At 45.3% G+C, this 23,257-nt stretch overlaps 1 protein-coding gene across 1 annotated transcript in view; it reads left to right on the plus strand.

The window, feature by feature from the left end:
* Window positions 1–13,458: 13,458 nt before the first annotated feature.
* FAM174C (family with sequence similarity 174 member C) overlaps window positions 13,459–23,257 on the plus strand; it is a 45,426-nt gene continuing 35,627 nt past the window's right edge. Inside the window, exon 1 of the mRNA XM_033954566.1 lies at window positions 13,459–13,721. Coding sequence (XP_033810457.1) covers window positions 13,507–13,721 — 215 coding nt within the window. The 5' untranslated portion in view covers window positions 13,459–13,506. The remainder of the gene's footprint in view (window positions 13,722–23,257) is intronic.

A 23,257-nucleotide genomic window follows, 5' to 3' on the forward strand; every position in this document is an offset into this window, starting at 1 on the left:
TACCTCCCAGAGCCGGGCCTTCTATATGGGCTGTGTGGATACCCAGATTTGTCTCACCTGTAACACTGAAGTGAACTCTTATTTTCATGGCTTTTGGAGTTGTGAGAGTATACAGGGTTTCTGGGGGGCTCTGGCCTCCTTCCTGCAGGATCTCCTTCGGGTTCCTGTTCCTCTTTCTATTTTCCACATGTTGTTTGCTTACTTCCCTGCATTTTCTGTTTTTTTCTTCCGCTGAAAAGTTGTTCTTGAGTAAATGTTATATTTTAGGGAAGAAGTGTATCTTGAACCATTGGCTGGCCGATGTTCCTCCCTCCTTCTGGTATTGGAGGAACAAACTACATGAGCTGATGTGTTGGGAGGCCCGGCTGGCTTGTTCCTCTCGCCGAAAGAGTAGTGACTTTATTCATACTTGGCTTCCCTACTTGGACAGTTTGCCGCCGAGGAGTCGTAGTCGAATTGTGAATGGGTTGCAACTGTATTCTGCTCCACCTGTCTGACCTGGGATTCTTTCTGTTGGGGTTGGGGGGTGGAGGGGTTTGGGGGGAAGGGGGGGTATGGGTCTGTGGGGGGGTGTTTGGGTTTCTTCGTTCCCTGAGAGGACATCAGAGTCCAGTCCTCTTTGGGGGAGAGGTGCCCTCCTTTGACTTTTCTTGTAACTGTTACAATCCTTCTCTGTATTCTGTGGTTGTGAGTTGTTATTCTATTTACCAATAAAAAAAGTTTCATAATAATAAAGAACATTGGGTATTTTCTTTCGCAAATGGATTATTTAGGGTGGGTGTTCTGTAATGTAGTTTGCAGGAGGGGTGTTTGCTTCTGCTGCAGCAGCACAACAGGCCCAGCACAAATGGCCTTAGGAACTCCGAGGTCATTTGTGATTGTGCCGCAGCAGAACCAATTAAATTTCATGAGACCAGTCCGGCGCCGTGGTGGGAACTGTCACGTGCAAGGCTATAGCGGGCAGACTGATGAGCTGCCCCAGCCCCCCCCCCCCCCCCAGAACACACACTAGAGGGAAAGCTGCAGCTTCACAGAGAGATTGTAGGAGATGCTGGCTAGGGAGTGTGAATGGATGATAAATGCTGGCTCAGGGAGGATAGGAAAGACTAAAATGTTTGCTGGAAGGGGACAGGGATGAGATGATGGGGGTGGGGGTATATAGCTGGCTGGGGGTGGGGTCTACAGGTATGCAATGCTGACAGGGGGTTGGTATACAGCTGGCTGGGAGGTACAGGGATGAGAGATACTGGCTAGGGTTGTGTTTGTACTGCTTGCTGGGGTGTACAGGGAAGAGAGATGCTGACTGGGAGTGCAGGCATAAGAGGGATGAGTGGTCCCTCAGGAGTGGAAGATCCAACACACCAAGAAGAACATAACAGAAGAGATTCTAGATGGGGATTGAGTGTAAATAGAGGGACACAAGTAATGCTGGGCACAGACATGGAGAAGAATGCTTGATGGGGAGAGAGAATTGAGATGGCATAAAAGGACAGCTAGACAGAGTGACATTGCTTGAAAAAGGGTGATTCTGACAGAGGGATGATAGAAGCAGGGGAATGGAGAGGAATACAGAGGAGAGAAGCTCAGGATAGACCGGAGGGGGAGGGGGACAAAATGTAAAATAGGTGATCCTGGGAAGAAAGTAAAACTCCAAAGAAGCAGAAAAGGAAATCTGAGTGAATAGATTGGGCGTCCTTCCTGCCAGGGGATGTCGGGGGGGGGGGGGGGGAGGGGGGGAGTTTCCCTCCTGCAGGAGGAATAGGACACTCCTGCTATGGACATTCAGGGGTGAGGGGGGTCTTTGGGGGTTCCGGTAGGAGGGACTGGGCTTCCCTCCTGCTAGTTATCTTCGCGGGGGGCGGGGGGGGGGGAAGGGCAGGTTTCTTGCCACAGCTGCTAAACTAATCGTGGCAGGGAGATTCGCTTGCTCTGATCAGCTTAGCAGCAACCCAATTCTCTACCTGGTACCTGTGACATGGACACCGGTTAGAGAATTGTGGTGGTTAAGCAGGCTTAGGCATCTGTGAGGACAGACGATTCTATATAGGACGCCTGTGTGCAATTCTCTAAAGCCACTTAAGCGGCTTCTGAGACTGGGCATCCTATAAAGAATCTGGCCTGTTATGTACAGAAGTTTGAAGAGCTTTTAATTTTGGGAAGAACTTTTACGTTAAGTGCTTGCTTTTATTGTGTTTTTCCTGAATGTTTTGTATTTGGTTTTTTGTATACCATTATGGACTGTTTGGGATATGTGCAATGTATAAATAAACAGTGTATTTGTATGACGTATTTGATACATTAGAGGCGTTTTCAGCGGCAATTGTTTGGGCTACTTCAACACAAGTTGGGCTACTTTTTGCCATGAGTTGGGCTGGACATTTTTTTGTCGTCTGGTAACCCAAAAGGACTGAGGTTGACATAGACCAGTAGTTCCCAAACCTGTCCTGGAGGACCCCCAGGCCAGTCGGGTTTTCAAGATAGCCCTAATGAATATGCATGGAGCAGATCTGCATTCCTGGCATCTCCATTATATGCAAATCTCTGTCATGCATATTCATTAGGGCTATCTTGAAAACCCGACTGGCCTGGGATCCTCCAGGACAGGTTTGGGAACCACTGACATAGACACTAAAGAATGACATGGGAACCAACACAATGGACATGGGAGGGTTCCCTAGCCTGGCTGAGAGCTGTACTTTATTTGCCTTGAGTGGTTTGTTAGCAATACTGCCATGGAGGTTGTGGAGGAGAGGGCCTAAGCCGGCATACTTAATGTGACCATACGTCTCATTTTTAGATCCCCCTATCCCATTGTCCCCACGCACAGCTTCGGGACGCTGAAAAGTCCTGTTTTCAAAGAGCGTCTCAAAGCTGTGCGTAGGGACAACGGGACAGGCGATTGTGGAGGCTGGGCTCTCTCTCTGCTTCCCAATTACTGACACAGCAAAGGGGCAAGGCGAGTACAACGACTGCACAACAGCTGGCCCAGAAGTCTCCCTGACATCAATTCTGATGTTTATTTATTTAATTTTCTATACTGTTCTCCCAGGAGAGCTCAGAACGGTTTACATGAATTTATTCAGGTACTCAAGCATTTTTCCCTGGTGGGCTCAAAATCTAATGTACCTGGAGGAATGGGGGGATTTATTTTTATTTTTTTTAATTCTTTATTGATTTTTAATCAAAAACAGTGTCATACAAATGAAAGAACAAAAGATATTCCACATATTCCACTATTATCTATACAGGTAACATAAATATCATTCAATAATTTCATTTTCCTGCATATAATAATATAATATATCCTAATATACAATACAAATAAAGAATAAAGTTACCCAAATATCACTATCAATATTTATTCCCCTCCCTCCACCTTTTGTTTATTTAAAAATAAATAAACAAAAGAAAAGAAGAGATATGATGAAAATACATTATTATGTTTTTACAAATTTATTCAATGGGGGGATTAAGAGACTTGAAATGCCCAATATACAGGAACGAGAAAGAAAATCAATTCCTACTTTATCCCAGGACAAGCAGGCAGCATATTCTTGACTGATGGGTGACGGCACCGACGGAGCCCCGGTACGGACAATTTTAGAGTGATTGCACTCTAAGAACTTGGAAAGTTCTAGTAGGCCGCACCGCGCACGCGCGAGTGCCTTCCCGCCCGACAGAGGCGCGCGGTCCCCAGTTTCTTAGTTTCCGCGGAGCTAAGAAGACGCGTTTCTTTCAACGGCTGTTGAAAGACTTTTTTGGTATCGCCTTCCCGCTCGCGTAAACCCTTAAGGAAATATTATTTCCTTCATTTTCTTTTCTTTTCTTTATTAAAAAAAAAAAACTTTCTTTTTTTTTTCAATTCTTTCAGTTTCGCCCCGGCGGGGCCTGTTGCCACCATCGAGGCCTCGGCCTTCGATTTGGCAGAAGCCGTTTTTACCTTCATGCCCCCTCAACCCGGGTTTAAGAAGTGCCAGCGGTGTGCACGACCAATTTCACTCACTGACCCGCACAACTGGTGTCTACAGTGTCTTGGTCCTGACCATCTAGCGTCTACCTGCACCCGCTGTGCGACTTTAAAAAAAGAGAACTCTGAAAAACCGGCAGATCCAACAGCGCTTATTATTTGGTGCCGAGATGTCTGATTCCCCGGCACCGACATCGGCCCCGTCTCAGTTGGCACCCACCTCGTCGACACCGCGCGATACCGCATCCCTCAGGTAAGCCGGCTAAGAAGCCTTCCCCGTTGGAGAGTCCTCCGGTCTCAGTAGCAGCGAGCCCAGTCCTGCCGACCTCGAGGCGCCCACGGAAGCGCTCCGCCCCAATAGAGGTGAGCCCCTCGACCTCGGGTTCCTCATCCTCGGGGCGTAGAGCGGCACCGCAGGTACCGCAGAAGAAAAAGGCGGTACCGGTGCCTTCGCTGGACGAGCGGATTGCTGCTGTCCTGCAGGTGCAGCTTAAGGAGCAGTTGCAACAACTCCTTCCTGCACTTTTGACACCAAGCGTCCCGGTCTGGTCTGAGCCACCGGTACCAACAGTGGAGCAGCCCCTTTTATCGGCATCCACTTTGTCGGTACCGGTACATTCTGCTTCCTCGGTCTCCATGCCAGTCCTCGCACCGGAACCGAGAGCTCAACACCAGGCTGTTCAAACTTCGGCACCGATGCAGCCATTAACGTCCCCCGGTACCGTGTCTATGAGGTCAGGTAAGTCGGCACGTAAATCCCGACACCTGGAACCCTCCACACCGGAATCTCGAGACCGCAGTTTTCAGGTTAGGGATCCTGATCTGTGGGGTGACTCGGAGGACCCTCTTCTCTCTGAAGGGAATGTTCATCTGGTGATGAGGATCCTTCTGCTTTAGACCCATCCTCTAAACCAGATGTAACCTCTTTCTCATCTTTTTTGAAAGAGATGTGTGACTCTCTCTCTATTCCCTTGGAGGCTGAGTCAAAGAACTCCAAAGCTTTTCTTGATGCACTGGATTTTGACCAGCCTCCAAGGGAATATCTCAAATTACCTCTCCATGACATCTTGAGAGAGACTTTTTACAAGAATTTAGAGACACCTTTGACCGTCCCAGGAGCCCCCCGCAAGTTAGACTCTTTATATAAAGTCATCCCGATTCCTGGGTTTGACAAACCACAGCTCCCACATGAGTCTCTATTAGTGGAATCCACTCTAAAGAAATCCACGGGAGCTAGTGTGTACGCCTCAGTCCCTCCTAGCAGAGAAGGTAAAGCCATGGACAAATTTGGCAAGAGGTTGTACCAGAATGCGATGTTGGCCAACAGGTCAGGGAATTACGCTTTCCATTTCTCATTCTATCTCAAGCATCTCATACAAAATCTGACTGCTTTTGAGAAGTACCTCCCTGACCGTAAAAGATCTGCCTTTCGCCAAACTTCTTCATCGCTCTTACAACTTCATAAGTTCATGGTCAGGTCGATCTATGACACCTTTGAGCTGACCTCTCGGGCCACGGCTATGTCGGTGGCCATGCGCCGACTGGCATGGCTCAGAGTTTCAGAACTTGATGTCAATCATCAGGATCGACTGGCTAATGCACCTTGCCTGGGGGATGAGCTGTTTGGAGAATCCATGGACTCCACTACCCAAAAGCTCTCAGCTCATGAAACTAGGTGGGATACTCTCCTCAAAACAAAAAAGAAGACCCCCCACCTACCAGGCCTTTTCGTCAGCAATCGGCCTACCAACGTCGATTTGTGGCTCTTCTTTGCCACCGGCACCTCAACATCCCAGGCGTCAGAGGCAACAACAGAGGCAAAACACTAGACCAGCACAGCAGCAACAACAGGTGAAGCCTCCTCCTCCACAAAAATCCTCACAACCCTTTTGACCTAGTTCTCCAGGACATAGCCAGTATCCCTCCATCTGTCCATCTTCCGCTGCCTATAGGAGGACGCCTTACTCATTTCATAAGCCGTTGGGAAACCATCACCTCGGATCAGTGGGTCCTCAACATCATCCGCCACGGCTACTCTCTCAACTTTTACTCTTCCTGCCCAAGGTCTACCAAAAGAGTCTGCTTTGAACACTCCTCAGTCTTCCCTCCTTCTTCAAGAGGTTCAATCCCTCCTCCTTCTGAACGCCATAGAGGAAGTTCCTCTAGATCAAAAGGGGCAGGGATTCTACTCCCGTTATTTTCTAGTCCCCAAAAAAACAGGAGATCTCAGACCCATTTTAGATCTTCGCGATCTCAACAAATACTTGGTCAAAGAGAAATTCAGAATGCTTTCTCTGGCCACTCTTTACCCTCTTCTCAATCAAGGCGACTGGCTATGTTCCCTCGATCTCAAAGAAGCATACACTCACAAACCGGTCAATCTGGCCTCCAGACAGTACCTACGCTTCATGATCAATCGTTGTCATTACCAGTACAAGGTGCTACCCTTCGGTCTTGCCTCCTCTCCAAGAGTGTTTACCAAATGTCTGATTGTGGTGGCTGCCTTTCTACGTTCCCACCACCTTCAGGTGTTTCCTTATCTGGACGATTGGTTGATAAAGGCCAATTCATCTCAGACACTTCTTCAGGCCACCAACCAGACCATCCTGTTTCTGCAATTTCTGGGGTTCGAGATCAATCTACCCAAATCTCATCTCATCCCCACTCAGAGACTTCAATTCATTGGAGCGGTCTTGGACACAGTCCTCATGAGAGCGTTCCTGCCATCCAACCGTCTTCAAACGCTTCAATCTCTATGTCAGCAGGTGCTTCCACAACGTTCCATCTCTGCCAAGCAAATGATGATACTCTTGGGTCACATGGCCTCCACAGTTCATGTCACACCCTTCGCACGTCTTCACCTGCGCACTCCTCAATGGACCCTAGCTACCCAGTGGTCCCAAGCGATGGATCCTTGCTCACGTCACATATCTGTGACATCATCTCTTCGTCAGTCTCTACAATGGTGGTTGATATCCTCAAATCTCTCCAGAGGTCTTCTGTTCCATCTACCTCCTCATCAACTTATCATCACCACCGACGCCTCCCCTTATGCCTGGGGAGCTCATTTGAACGAGTTCCAAACTCAAGGACTTTGGACAGCTCAGGAAATGAAGCATCACATCAATTTCCTGGAACTCAGAGCGATGTTTTATGCCCTCAAGGCCTTCCAACATCTTCTCTTTCCTCAAGTCCTCCTGCTGTGCACAGACAATCAAGTTGCGATGTACTACATCAACAAGCAGGGTGGGACAGGCTCTCGCCTCTTGTGCCAGGAAGCCCAGAAGATCTGGGCTTGGGCCACAGATCACCATCTATTCCTGAAAGCTATCTACATTCAGGGAGAACAGAATTCCTTAGCGGACAAGCTCAGCAGAATTCTCCAGCCTCACGAGTGGACACTCGATCCTTTCACTCTACAGTCCATCTTCGCTCAATGGGGCACTCCTCAGATAGACCTCTTTGCAGCTCCTCACAATCACCAGCTGCCCCTATTCTGCTCCAGACTCTACTCTCCTCACCGTCTGGCAGCGGATGCATTTCTCCTCGATTGGTCCAATCTGTTCCTGTACGCTTTCCCTCCTCTGCCTCTCATGTTAAGAACCTTGTTCAAGCTCAAGAGGGAACGAGCCACCATGATTCTGATTGCTCCACGGTGGCCCAGGCAACATTGGTTCTCCCTTCTACTTCAACTCAGTTCCAGGGAACCCTTTCTTCTTCCACTGTTTCCTTCTCTGCTTACACAGCATCAGGAGACCCTTCTACATCCCAACCTCCAGTCTCTGCACCTGACAGCTTGGTATCTCTCAGGCTGACTTCTCATGATACTCTTTTGTCTCAGCCCGTTCGTTCCATTCTGGATGCCTCCAGGACACCGGCCACTCTGCAATGTTACCATCAGAAGTGGACACGATTTTCTTCCTGGTGTCTTCTTCATCATCTTGATCCCACTTCCCTTGCAGTGGAGACATTGTTGGATTATCTTCTTTCTTTGTCTGACTCTGGCCTCAAGTCTACTTCCATCAGAGTCCACCTCAGTGCTATTGCTGCTTTTCATGAGCCGGTTCATGGAAAACTTCTCTCAGCTCATCCCTTGGTGTCCAGATTCATGCGGGGTCTTTTCAATGTGAAACCACCTCTTAAAGCCCCTCCTGTAATCTGGGATCTCAATGTGATTCTTTCCGCCTTAATGAAGCCTCCATTTGAACCTTTGGCTACCGCTCCTTTCAAGTTTCTCACTTGGAAAGTACTTTTCCTTATTGCTCTTACCTCTGCCAGGAGGGTCAGTGAGCTACATGCACTAGTTGCAGATCCACCTTTTACTGTCTTTCATCATGACAAGGTGGTTCTGTGTACACATCCAAAGTTTCTCCCTAAGGTTGTCTCTGAATTCCATCTCAACCAATCTATTGTTCTGCCTGTCTTCTTTCCGAAACCTCACTCTCATTCTGGAGAACAGGCTCTGCATACTTTGGACTGTAAGCGGGCTTTGGCTTACTATTTGGACCGTACTAAGCCCCACAGATCATCACCCCAACTATTTCTGTCCTTTGATCCGAATAAATTGGGACGTCCTGTTTCTAAACGTACGCTGTCCAATTGGCTTGCAGCGTGCATTTCATTCTGTTATGCTCAGTCCGGACTGACACTGGAAGGTTCTGTCACGGCCCATAGAGTTCGAGCTATGGCAGCATCTGTAGCTTTCCTCCGTTCAACTCCTATTGAGGAAATCTGCAAGGCTGCTACTTGGTCCTCAGTTCATACTTTTACATCTCATTATTGTCTGGATGCTTTCTCCAGACGGGATGGGCACTTCGGCCAATCTGTTTTACAAAATTTGTTTTCCTAATGGCCAACCTTCCCTCCATCCCTCTTTTTATTAGCTTGGAGGTCACCTATCAGTCAAGAATATGCTGCCTGCTTGTCCTGGGATAAAGCACAGGATAGATTCCTAGAAGAAAAAGGGATTGAGGGGTATAGATAGGTATAGACCATTGCTCAGTAAATGGGCCTGATGGGCCGCCGCGGGAGCGGACCGCTGAGCAGGATGGACCTAGGGTCTGCCTCAGCGGAGGCAACTTCTTATGTTCTTATGTTCTTACTTACCGTAACAGGTGTTATCTAGGGACAGCAGGCAGATATTCTTGCGTCCCACCCACCTCCCCGGGTTGGCTTCTTAGCTGGCTTATCCTAACTGGGGACCGCGCGCCTCTGTCAGGCGGGAAGGCACTCGCGCGTGCGCGGTGCGGCCTACTAGAACTTTCCAAGTTCTTAGAGTGCAATCACTCTAAAATTGTCCGTACCGGGGCTCCGTCGGTGCCGTCACCCATCAGTCAAGAATATCTGCCTGCTGTCCCTGGATAACACCTGTTACAGTAAGTAACTGTGCTTTCTCACTTATGTTCAAAAATAAATTAGATGGCACTACTCGTTCATTGAAAGTTTTGTTTACATCAAACCTCATTAAATAAGTGAATAATAAGGGGAGAGCCTCAGATCCCCGTGCGTGACAATTTGTTTGCTGCCGCACTGGAAAGGGAAAGGTCTTCACTGGCTCTAATCCCCCTCCTACCCTCAGTCAGACATTTCAAATTATTCAGACTTTTTCAAAAAAAATTTTTAAAGGTGTCTGGATTACTTAACTGCAGGAGGAGCAATTGATTTGATGTTTTAAAGTCTCAGTGTCTCTGCCAGTCCTCGGGGATTAGAGCCGGTGAAGACCTTTCCCTTTCCAGTGCGGCAGCAAACAAATTGTCATGCATGGGGATCTGAGGCTCTCCTCTTATTCACTTATTTAATGAGGTTTGATGTAAACAAAACTTTCAATGAACGAGTAGTGCCATCTAATTTATTTTTGAACATAAGTGAGAAAGTTATTGGATTAGGGATTAAGAGACTTGCCCAGGGTCACAAAGAGCAGTGTGGGTTTGAACCCACAACCCAGGGTGCTGAGGCTGTAGCTTTAACCACTGTGTCACACTCTCCCCCAGCGATTGGCTGGCCCGGAACTGCCTCTCTTACATCAAAATTGATGTCAGGGGAAGGCTTCTGGGATGCCCGTTGTGCAGTCGCTGAACTCGCCTCATCCTATTACTGCATTGGCGGCGGGGAAGCAGGGAGAAATTGTCAACGGCAGTGGCGTAGGGGGAGGCAGGGAGAGAGAAAGAAAAAGGGGAGTGTTGCAGCGGTGGCTTGGTGCAAGGAGAGAGAAAGACAGAAAAAAGGGCAGGGAGAGAAAGAGAAAGAAAGAAAGGATGTACAGTCAAGGAAGTCTAACCAGAGACTCATGAAATCACCAGACAAAAGTAGGAAAAATGATTTTATTTTCAATTTAGTAATCAAAATGTGTCAGTTTTGAGAATTTATATCTGCTGTCTATATTTTGCACTATACAGCTCCCCCCTCCCGATTCGCGATTTCCCAACTCACAAATTTGGTTATTTGTGATTCCCTCCCCCTTGTTTTTTAATGGCGAAACGCTGCCCTGGACATCCCCCAGACCTTACCTGGTGGTCTAGCACTGACATGGGGCAGGAGTGATCTTCCAACATTCTTGCCCCGTGCAGAGCCATCAAAATGGCTGCTGTGGGGGTGGGACTGAAAATCAGATGTCCCGTTTCGATGAAAAAAATAAATGGTCACGTTAGGCATACTTAAGGTGACCATACGTCCAGTTTTTAGATCCCCTGTCCCGTTGTCCCCACACACAGCTTTGGGACGCTGAAATGTCCCATTTTCAGGGACAGCGTCCTGAAGCTGTCTGTGGGGACAATGGGACAGGCGATCGCTCACCCTCCCTTCAGCGCCGAAGTCTGCCCCCTCCCCCCCCCTGGATCAGCCCCCGCTGCTGCTGCTGCCTACCGTCGCTTCAAAAACACCTCCCCCCCCGGTCCACTGTTAACTGCCACAACTAAAGCGGTAACGTACAGGCGTCGGCCCACAAACCTTCCCAACGTAAATTCTGACTTTGGAGAGGAAGTTCCGGGCCAACCAATCCTGGACCTTACTTTGCTTTAATTGCGGCAGACCGGATTTTTTTTGAAGTGGCGGTAGGGATCAGCAGCGGGGGGTCCAGTCCAGGGAGGGGCAGGCTCGGTGCTGGAGGGAGGGTGGGAGGGGGGTAGGCTGGCTAGCTTCGGGGGAGGGGTGGAACAAAGGCTGGAAGGCAGTGAGGGGGACATAGGAAGGAGCACTGAGGGCACTAAGGACATAGGAAGGAGGGAGGGAATAGAAAAGGACAATTATTGTGCCTGAGTGCAGAAAGAAATGAAAGAAAGGATGCAACCAGAGACTCATGAAATCACCAGACAGCTAACGTAGGAAAAATGATTTTATTTTCAATTTAGTGATCAAAATGTGTCAATTTTGAGAATTTATATCTGCTGTCTATATTTTGCACTATATTTGTCTAATTTTCTATAGTTACTGAGGTGACATTGCATATTTTGAAGTCATCTGCCTTGACATCTTCGAAACCCCCCAAATATGATAATTAACATTTTCTCTGTGTATAGTATGCTTTGTAATTTTTCAAAATTTTATGGTTACCATTATGTATTAATAAAATATGTGTACATGAATGGAAGAAATTGGGGGCGGGACTGACAATTAATAGATGTCCCGTTTTGATGAAAAAAAATAAATGGTCACCTTAGGCATACTGCTAAAGTTGATTGATTCCATAAGGAGGCAGAAGGGGCCTGAAAAAGCCAATGTGTGGTTAAATATTTAGTTTTGTAGCAAATGCCTCTCGCTTGAGGAAGACAGTTGCTATGTGTGTTTCGGTATATCAAGATTTATTTAAAAAAAAAAAAATCACACTTGTAGAAGGCTGATGTTTACGTTGAGTGGAATCCTATGCTAAGGGAGGGCCTGAGCTGATCTTTTCACATAGGCAGGGTTATAAACCGAGTCGGAGGAATAACATTCTATCTGAACCATGGTCCAATCCATGTGGAGTACCACAAGGCTCTCCCCTCTCTCCCACACTTTTCAACCTATTCATATCCTCCCTAGGCACCGTCCTAGACGCCCAAAATATTACTTCTCTCAGCTACGCGGACGACATTACCATCCTCCTTCCATTCGACATACATAACCCAATCTCCACAGAACACCTGAAAACTACATTGGAAACAGTGGATAAATGGATGATAGATCACAAGTTGAAGCTGAACTCTGCCAAAACCAAATTCTTATTACTAGAGAAAGACAAAAAACCATCCCTAACAGAACTGGAAGTAAACTCAATCAAGTACCCTATACAGAACTCCCTCAAAATCCTTGGAATACACTTAGACAGATGCTGTACAATGCAAACACAAATCCAAAAAATCACCCAAAAAGCATTCTTCACAATGCGAAATTTAAGAAAAATCAGAAAATTCTTTAAAAAAGACCAATTCAGGATCATTGTCCAATCCATGGTACTAAGTATCGTCGACTATTGCAACAGCCTCTACTTACCCTGCCCGACCAACACAATAAAAAAACTACAGACCATCCAGAACACAGCCCTCAGACTCATATATTCACTCAGCAAATACGACCACATTACCAATGCATACCTAGAATCCCACTGGCTACCAATAAAAGCAAGAACACAATTCAAACTCTACTGTCTCATTTTCAAAGTAACCGATGGCACGGCACCCAGTTACCTAAATAACCGTTTTCACTACTACCACCCACCAAGAAAAAGGAGAACACAGAACCTCTTCACCTATCCACCACTCAACGGTACCTGTCGTAAGAAACTCTATGACAACCTCCTGGGGACACAGGCAGCCAAAATAGACTCTGACATCTCTAAATTACTGACCAAAACAACAGACATAAAAGAGTTCCGCAAAGAAATAAAAACACTACTGTTCAAAAAATATCTCCCATCACTCTAACCACCGCCCAATGAGTTCCCATTCAACGACTTCGGAATCACTCATCCATATCATCTCTTTGTCTGTGATCAAGAATGTACTGTAACTCTTCTACACTACACCCTTAACTGATCGAGTTGACATGTATTACCTCTGCAAAATGCATTATCTTCTGCTATATGTATTATCTTCTGTAATAACTAATATCTTCTGTGAAATTGTAATATCATAACTCTTCACTGTTCCTGTAACTTACTCCTACCCTGAAATGTAATTCTACTGGAATGTCCCAGATATTTTCTATATTGTAATCCGCCTAGAACCGCAAGGCACAGGCGGAATAGAAATCCGTAATGTAATGTAATGTTAGAGCAGCAGACAATCAGGAAAGCATATACTTTACTATAACTCATTTTGAGCTACAACTGACAAACCTCCCTCCTCTAGAAATACCTTATTTAACCATGAAAGTCCGTACTTTTTTGGGGAGAGGGGTATCCTGGAGTAGCAGAAATGGGCGTTACGGTGTGCCTCTGTTGATGACGTAAGCGATAACGTTCGGTAACGGAGCGCTGCTCGCTTGAAGCAGAGAAGATGGCGGAAGTGACGTAGGTGCTAGGCTCTTCCTGTTAAATGCCCTAGTTGAGTGCTGAGGCGTGGAAAATGGCGGGGGTTAGGTGCCGGTTATTTGTACTGAGTACTGCTTTCTGGGCCGCGGTGATGGCTAGTGATACCACCCCTGGACCGCGTAATGAAAGTAGTACTTCATTGCCGCCTCGGCAGTCCCTGGATAATTCGGCTCCGGTAGTGCGAGCTCTCTATGTTTTAAGTGGAATCTGCCTGCTTGCGCTTCTTTACTTCATCGTCCGCGCACTGAGGTGAGGCAACTGCGGATGCGAGCCCGAAAGTACCGCAAACCCCAATCACTTCTTTTATAACCACTTTAATGAAAAATGTTATATGTTGAATTTATGATTCTGCTATACCTATCAGTTGTGCTCTAATTGGTTTTTAAGAAAGTATTATGGGATGGGACTGTAAGTAGAGAGAGGTATCCTAGAGAAAAAGCCGGAACCACTCTATAATTCTAATAATCGAGTCTATGGGGGATCTGACTAATACAGGCAGTCCCCAGTTTAAGAATGACAGCTTTCATTATCTCATACTTACGAACTAGAGTTCTGACTTTCTCCCTTCCGTGTCCCAACATGCCCGTCTTCTTTTCTTCGTTCTGTATCCCAAATTCGTGTCCGCCTCCCTCCCACCATCACACAGGTGTCTACTTTTAGCTGACTGAGTCTCCTTCCTCCCAGTCGCACTGCTCTTTCCAAACTCCCGAACAGCGGCTCCTGCACGCGGCCTGCTGACCCTCAAGCCTTTCCTCTAACGTCAGAGAGAAGTCTTATGGGTCAGGCGCATTGGCACAAGAAGGGAGACGCTAGTTGCGTTGGGAAGGGAGAGAGCACAAACTTTGGACAAAGGATGGAGGGAGGGAGGGAGCATGAACTTGGGACATAGGATGAAACGAGGGAGGGAGTGAGAGATGCCGAGATGGGGAGGGACTAGGGAGAATTGTTGGGCATTGGTCTGAATGAGAGGGAAAGAGATGGTGCACATTGGGAAATGATTAAAGCAGCAAATTGTTGGGCATAGGTAGGGAAAAGAAAGATTGGACATGGTGGTGAGAGAGATGTTAGGTACAGAAGCATGGGATAGGGAGAGATGAGAGGGAGAAATGTTGGATGTGGTGGTGGAGAGGGAATAGTAGGATGCACAAAGAACAAAAGTAAGAGTAAATTTCCTATCTTTTCTTTTTATTTAAACTACAATAATTTGTTTTGAGGACTATTTCTTTAATGTTTAATGTTCTTGAATATTTAATATTTTTATAGACTCAGTGTTCTCCGCATAAATTTTTTCCAGCTGGGTGGCATGAAAAAGTAGCAGGGTGGGGCAGGATAGGGAAATTTGGTGGTTAGAGATTAGGATCATTAATCCAGTGGCATACCTAGTATATATTTAACAACCCCCTCTATATAAAAAAAAGTTATTTTTAGTAATAATCCATGAGCCACAGGACAAGGGTGGTGCACCTAGGAAAATGCAGCATTTTAAACAATGCAGTGAGCACTAGAACACCAACACACGAATTGTAAAACTAAACAAGCCAGATCCTGCACAGTCAATTGATTTTGTACAGTCAATGCTAACAGAAAACCATGTCCTTTAAATACACACAGAATACAGAAACACCCTTACCCAATATGGAATAATCACAGATTAAAAATAGAAATATGTAGACAAAAGTTAAACTAATGCAACACCACAGAAACAGTAACACATATCCCCTAATACTGTGCAAAATATAAAGACAGTAGATGTAAATTTGAAAAAAACTGATACATAATCACCACTTTAAAAATAAAACAAATAATGAGAAATAAGAAAATACAATTTTATTGCACTAATCCATTTTTCAATTAGCTTTCAGAGGCCAAATCTTTCTTCCAGACAGTACAGTATACTGCTGTTATGGTGTCCTGCCTGACCTGAGGAAAGGGGTTTAGTCCAAAAGCAATTGCCTTATTTCCATTTCCTATTTATAAAGTTTTATCAATACAGTTACAATACAACTTGATTCTATGTAAAGCAACAAAAAAATTTCTTTCTACCTTTTGTAGTTTCTGCTTTAATCATCATCTCTTTGCTCATTTCTTTCTATACAGCGTTGTCCTCTCTCCCTTCAATGCAACATCTGCCCACTATCTTTGCCCCTTCCACCAGCCTCTGTTCTCTCTGCCCCTTCCATCTACTGTCCCCCATCTCTCTGCCCTTTTCACCCAGTGTCTTCCCTCTCTCTTTTCCATATGCATCTTCCCTCTTTTTATGTAGCTTCAAAAAACTGTATATCCTGTGCCCTTTCTCTCCTTTGTACATAATTCATTTCAGCTTCATGACCGCTCCATTTTTCTGTCTCCACTCCTTCCTTTATACTCTGGCATCTCACTCTTCTCCCTTCCTTCCTTCCCACTCCACCCCATGGTCTGGTATCTCTATCTCCTTCCCTCCCCCATGCCCTGGCATCGCTCTCCTCTCTTATCTCTCCCTCTCTGCTCTGGCTCCTCCTCTCCTTCCTTTCCCTCCTTCCCTTTTCCCTTTGTCTCCTTAGTTTCCCTTCCCTCGCCCTGTCATCTCTCTCCTTTCCCCCTCCATTATCTGGTATCTCCTATCCTTCTTTTCTCTCCCTCCCTCCTTCCTTCCTTTCCCCTGGTCTGGCATCTGTCTCTTTCCCCCTCCCCCATGCCCTGACATCTCTTCCTCCATGGTCTAGTATCACCTTTCTTTCCCTTCCTCCCATGGTCTTGCCATCTCTTTCTTCTCCTCTCCCTTCCTGGTTTTCCTTTTTCCTCTCTCTCCCCAATTGGGTGCAGCAGCAGCATTTCTCTTCCCCCTTCCCCTCTCCTCCTCCACTGCTCTCCCCTCAGTCCTGCTGCAGCTTTCCCTCTTCCATTTTAAGTTAAGCAGCACTCTCCTCTGTTCTCAATCCAGCAGCACCTCTTCCTTTCATCTCCCTCCACCACTCGGCTCCAACAGCACCTCTCCCTCTCCTCTCTACTTCAGTTTCCCACACCGACTAGCTGCAGCACCTCTCCTTTCCACCCCCAGGGCCAGCATCATCTCTCCTCTCAGACTAGCAGGGCTCCTCTCCCTTCCCTTTCTCTCCCTTCTGACCAGAAGCAGTACCTTACCCACTCACCTCCCAGGTCTAGCAGCACCACTCCCTCTTCTCCTCTTTTTCTCATTTCCTATCAACACCCCTCCCTCTTATCTCCCAGGTCCATTGGCACCACTCTCTCCTCCTGATTAACAGACTCTCACCGGCTCTGGGGATTTCCTGGCCTGACTCGGCACAGCCTGAAGTACTGTGTTTGACTCCAGCCAAATAAAGGAAATAAAACCCACTGAAAAACCAGGCGATTTTTCAAACCCTCCCCATAACACTAGCCTGGACTAGCAGCAGCACCGCTCTCTCCTTATTGTAATTTGCCTGACTGCTGCTGTAGCTTTAGCGAATCAATTCCCTCCAGCAGCCTCAGGGCCTCTGCTAGGTCGTCCCACCTCCGAGGAAGAAAGAAGTTGCATCATCGGAGGTGGGGTGGCCTAGCAAAATCCCCGATGCTCCAAAAGGCAATCGATAACAGTACTGCAGCTGTCAGGCAAATTACAATAAGTCGTCTTTTTAATTTTATTTGCGCTGGTTCCATGAATAAATTCTATGCATGAATTTATTCATGTAACTAGCACAAATAAAATAAAAAAGACGACATATAAGATTGACCCTGATGGTGATCGCAGAACTTCCAGCACATTAACACTCACCGCTTTGGTGGCAAACCACAGTTCACTAGCATGGTACTTGTTCTCTACTCGAGCTGATGTAGCAAAGCGACACAGACAGAAGGCATCACCTTATCTACTGGCGGGTGAGTGTAGCAAGTTCCATGTGCAGTGATCTGGCTGCCCGCGGAGGATGCCATACACATGCGCTAGGACCAAACGTTATAAAACTTGTTCAATTAATGTCTATAATTGAACTCTCAGATGCCTGCTCTGGTGAATCATCAAAGATTTCTATCCAGAAATGCAGGAGGAGGTATCGTTCATCGAGTTCGTTATAAATAATAAACTAGTGCAAAAATATGTGCTAAACAAAACTTTCAATAAATAAAAATAGAAAAATCGCACTTATCTTGTCATTATTAGTAGTTATCAAAATCCTCGTTCTTAGTAGTTATTTGCAAGTGTCGATATCAAAACCCTACGGGGACCCATTTCACCATTTGTGTGGCTTCCTCAGGGGTCAAAATCTATAACACAAAAAATAACATATAAACAACTTCAAACACTTTAAAAACATTTCACAAAATGCTCAAGATGGAAAATTTGTGGCCCGTCTTGAATGTAATAGAAAGACCAAAAACTTACGGTGCAGCTAGACTCTGTTGAAGAGGCAAAATGGCGCTGACAGCCGGCAGAACGCCGGCGCATGCGCTTTTAACAGATACCTCAGCTGTCTCTTAAAATGATCACGCATGCGTACTGTATTGGCTAAATGAACAAGAGGAAGGGGATCCCAACGACCAAGGCCCAACACTCGATTACAAGCCAGGAGGAACCATTTTGACTACCTTAGAAGCAAAAGTTCTCACTTATGGCTTATCTTTCGTACCATCAACAAGCTTCAATCAGTTACAGTTTCGGGTAGATTTAGAGAAATTAATAAGAAAACTACAACTACGGGTTTTTTTTCCAGGATTCTCCAATTGATTCAGACCGCACTATTATTTCTCTCAAGAGCACATGGTATTCCCCTATTCCTTTAGATCCCACAGTTCAGACTTTCAAACAATGTGTCCTGAAAGACATAGAAATGTGGCAAGAAAATAAAAATAACAAGAAAAAATTCAGCTTGAATAATTTAAAGTATCAAGAAAGACAAGCTATTCAAGAATTGAAAAATGATACCTCCATTATTATCACCAAAGCTGACAAAGGAGGCGCCATAGTTGTTTCTGATTCTGGAAAATACCATGCGGAGATCATGCGGCAATTAGGAGAGACAGACACATATGAAAAATCTTCTTTAAATCCTACTAGAAGACTACAAAGGCAGATTCAACAAATATCAAAGCAGGGTCTTCAGAAAGGATTTCTTACATATAAAGATTACAAATTTCTCAATGAAATGAATCAAATTGTCCCTATTTTCTATATTCTACCGAAAATTCACAAAAGGCTAGTTAACCCCCCGGGCCGGCCTATAATATCCTCCAAGGGATCTCTTTTAGAACCACTCTCAAGATTTGTGGACGAATTTCTGAAATACGAAGTAACTAAAATTACTTCTTATGTCAAAGATGCCAAAGATGTGATGGGTAAATTAGACTCTATTTCTGAAGATCTTTTCCCTTTGACTCTAGTCACTTTGGATGTCACTTCCCTTTATACGTCTATTCCTCAGGAAGATGCCTTAGACATCATCAAAGAAACTTTAAATAGAAGAGAAAGACCACATTTTATCCCAACGGAATTTTTGCTATCTCTTGCCAGAATAGCGATGAAAGAAAATTTTTTTCTTTACAAGCAATATTTCTACAAACAAAAAGTGGGGGTGGCCATGGGAGCGACCTTTGCTCCATCAGTTGCGAATCTTTATATGGCCCAATTTGAGAGCAGATGGATACCTATATTGTGAAATGGTATAGATATATAGACGATGTTCTACTATTATGGACAGGCACAGAGAAAGATCTGATCAGTTTCGTAAAATGGCTGAATAGTTGTAATTCTAGTATACAATTTACCATGCGATATTCCACCAGTTGCATAGAGTATCTAGATTTGAAGATCACACAAACTGACAACCATTTTGATGTTTTCATCAAATCTACAGACAAGAATACTTTCTTACATTTTAATAGCTGCCATCCTTATAGTTTAAGGAAGAACTTGCCTTTTTCGCAACTGTTACGTTTAAAACGTAATTGTTCTAATGCCAAAGACTACACCAGACAATCTAAATCTTTTACATTGAAGTTAGAACATAGAGGTTACCCAAAGGCTGTACTGAAACACTCTTTAAGAAGAGCTAAGTATTACCATAGGGAATGGCTCATGCAAGAAAAATCCCCTTCGAGTAAAAATAAGAACACACAAGATGACAGTACTATGACTTGTGTACTTAAATATTTCAACCAAGGCAACAAGATCGCTACAATTCTGAAAGATAACTGGAAAATAATTAAAACTAATTTGATCTTCGAGAAAATGGATCTGAGAATTGCTTTCTCCAGAGAGAGAAATTTAAAGGAAATACTATCCTCTACTAGTGATGATATTGAGTTGACCACAAATAAGAAAGTGTTACCCACAGGATTTTTTAGGTGCGGGAAATGTAGCACCTGTGCGATGACGGTCTCACAGAAGGATTTTACCAATCCAGGTGATGGAAAGCGTTATGTTTTGAAACACTTTCACGTGCTCCTCTGACTATGTAATCTATATCATAATGTGTCCTTGCAACAAACTGTATGTAGGAATGACCACAAGAACATTCAGGACCAGAATGGTTGAACATAAGTCCAATTTGAAAAACAACAGAGCAAATGCACCTCTAGTAGAGCACTGCTCTCTTGCACACCATAAATTCGAAGATCTTAGAAGTTTCTGCATTGATAGAGTAACATCTAGTGTACGAGGGGGTGACAGAAAAAGACGCCTAGCACAAAGGGAAATACGTTGGATCTATAAATTAGACACTATGAAACCAAAAGGACTGAATACTTCTGTGGATTGGACATCCTTTCTCTAGTAATAATAATTAAAAAAAATTTTTTTGAACATATATATTTTTTTCAGCCAATACCAGCGCAGTAAGGAACTATCCTGATGAGATGAGTCAAAGCTCCGAGGTAAATACCCACACTACAAACAGTTCTCTAGGGGTCACACCTACTCAGGTAGAAAAAGTATCAAAGGGATTTAGCAAACATAAAGAGTGGAGGGCTATGTATGTTAATGCACACAGTTTAGGTAATAAAATTCTAGAATTAGAGACTGAAATAAGGAATGCAGACCTAGACGTGGCGGCGATATCCAAAACTTGGCTAACAGACGCTCATGGGTGGGATATAGCTATACCGGGTTACAACTTACTTCGTCGGGACAGAGAGGGCAGGTTAGGTAGTGGGGTAGCATTATTTATTAAAGAGGACATCAAAACCACCAGGATTACAGATGTCAAATACACAGGGGAATCCCTCTGGGTAAACCTGGCAAGAGGCAGCGAGAAGTGCCTGTATCTTGGTGTGGTATACAGACCCCCTAGACAACTGGATGACATGGACACAGACTTAATTGAAGTCATTGAGAATATCACTCTAAGGGGAGACACTGTACTACTTGGGGACTTCAATATGCCTGATGCTGACTGGAGCACACTTTCAGCGACAACCAGTGCTAGTAAGAGGCTATTAAACTCCATAAAGGGAGCCCGTCTCAAACAAATGGTAATGGAGCCCACTAGGGCCCAGGCAATCCTCGACCTGGTACTCACCAATGGGGAAAGCGTCTCAGAAGTCTCAGTAGGAGATACGCTAGCCTCCAGCGACCACAACATAGTATGGTTCAATCTTAGGAAAGGCTTCCCTAGATCAAACACGAAAACAAAGGTACTCAATTTCCGCGGCACAGACTTCACACACATGGGAGATTTCATCCATCGGACGCTGCAGGACCAAGTGGAGACTGATGATGTAGAAGCTAAGTGGTTAACACTGAAATCAACCATACATGAAGCAACTAGCTGCTACATAAAATCAGTAAATAAACGACAAAGAAACAATAAACCCCAATGGTTCACCACAGAGATCTCGCACCTTGTTAAGGAGAAAAAAAAAGCATTTCTTTCCTACAAGCATACGGAAACAAGAGAAGCTATCATGGAATATAGGACCAGATCTACAGCGGTCAAAACAGCAATAGGGAAGCCAAACTTCATGTGGAAGAAACTCTAGCAAAGAACATTAAGAAGGGGGACAAATCCTTCTTCAGGTATTTTAGTGATAGGAAAAAGAACACAGACGGGATAGTATGCCTTAGCAAACCGGATGGGAATTATGTGGAAGCAGATTCAGATAAAGCTGAACTATTGAACAAATACTTCTGCTCGGTCTTCACTTGCGAGGCACCAGGACATGGTCCTCAGTTAGAGGCTAAGTCAAGTGCGGACGACCCGTTTCAGAATTTTGAGTTCACACCAGGTGAAGTTTACAGCGAACTGTCAAGACTAAAGGTAAATAAAGCCATGGGACCAGACAATCTGCACCCAAGAGTGCTCAAAGAGTTGTGCGATGTCCTGGCGATACCACTAGCCGCACTCTTCAATCTCTCACTAAGCACGGGGAGAGTACCCTTGGACTGGAAAACAGCCAATGTCATTCCTCTGCACAAAAAGGGTTGCAGGGCAGAGGCTGCGAATTACAGACCGGTGAGTCTCACATCAATAGTGTGTAAACTCATGGAAACTTTAATTAAACGCAAATTAGACACGATCCTGTATGAAGGGAATCTACGGGATCCCAATCAACATGGATTCACCAAGGGTAGGTCCTGCCAATCCAATCTCATCAGCTTCTTTGACTGGGTGACAAGGAAGCTAGACTTGGGAGAGTCTATGGACATCGTGTACCTGGATTTCAGTAAAGCATTTGATAGCGTCCCACACCGCAGGCTGTTGAGCAAAATGAAATCGATGGGGTTAGGAGAAACACTAACTACTTGGGTCAAGGATTGGCTAAGCGGAAGACTTCAAAGGGTAATGGTTAACGGTACCCTCTCTAAAACATCGGAGGTGACCAGCGGAGTACCGCAGGGTTCAGTCCTGGGCCCACTCCTTTTCAACATATTCATAGGGGATCTGACTCGGGCTTCAGGGTAAAATAACATCATTCGCCGACGACGCTAAACTATGCAATACAGTAAGTGAATGTAATTTACAGGATAGTATGACACAGGACCTGCTTACATTGGAAAGATGGTCCTCGACCTGGCAACTGGGCTTCAACGCTGGGAAATGTAAGGTTATGCACCTCGGTAGCGGTAATCCATGCAGAAATTACACCTTGAATGGAGAAACTTTAATTAGTACTTCGGCGGAACGAGACCTAGGAGTAATCATCAGTGCAGACATGAAAACTGCCAATCAAGTGGAGAAGGCTTCATCTAAAGCAAGGCAGATGATGGGATGTATCAGTAGAAGCTTTGTCAGCAAGAAGCCTGAAGTCATAATGCCATTGTACAGAACCATGGTGAGACCTCATCTGGAATACTGTGTACAATTCTGGAGGCCACATTACCGTAAAGATGTACTTAGAATCGAGTCGGTTCAACGGATGGCCACCAGGAGGATCTTGGGTCTCAAAGGTCTCTCGTACGAGGAGAGACTAAACAAACTACAGCTCTACACTCTAGAAGAACATAGGGAGAGGGGAGACATGATTGAGACATTTAAATACATCACAGGACGTATCGAGGTGGAAGATGATATCTTCTTTCTCAGGGGACCCTCTGCCACCAGAGGGCATCCGCTCAAACTCAGGGGCGGGAAATTTCATGACGACATCAGGAAGTACTTCTTCACAGAAAGAGTGGTTAACCGTTGGAATGAGCTTCCAGCGCAGGTGATCGAGGCCAGCAGCGTGCTGGACTTTAAGAATAAATGGGATACCTATGTGGGATCCCTACGAGGGTCAAACTGGAACATCAGTCGCTAGGTATAGACTTAAGAGGATGGGTCAGCAGACTTGATGGGATGATCGAGACCTGCATTGTGTTGGACTTTAAGAATAAATGG

Source organism: Geotrypetes seraphini, chromosome 8, assembly GCF_902459505.1.
Source record: "Geotrypetes seraphini chromosome 8, aGeoSer1.1, whole genome shotgun sequence".
NCBI lineage: Eukaryota > Metazoa > Chordata > Amphibia > Gymnophiona > Dermophiidae > Geotrypetes > Geotrypetes seraphini.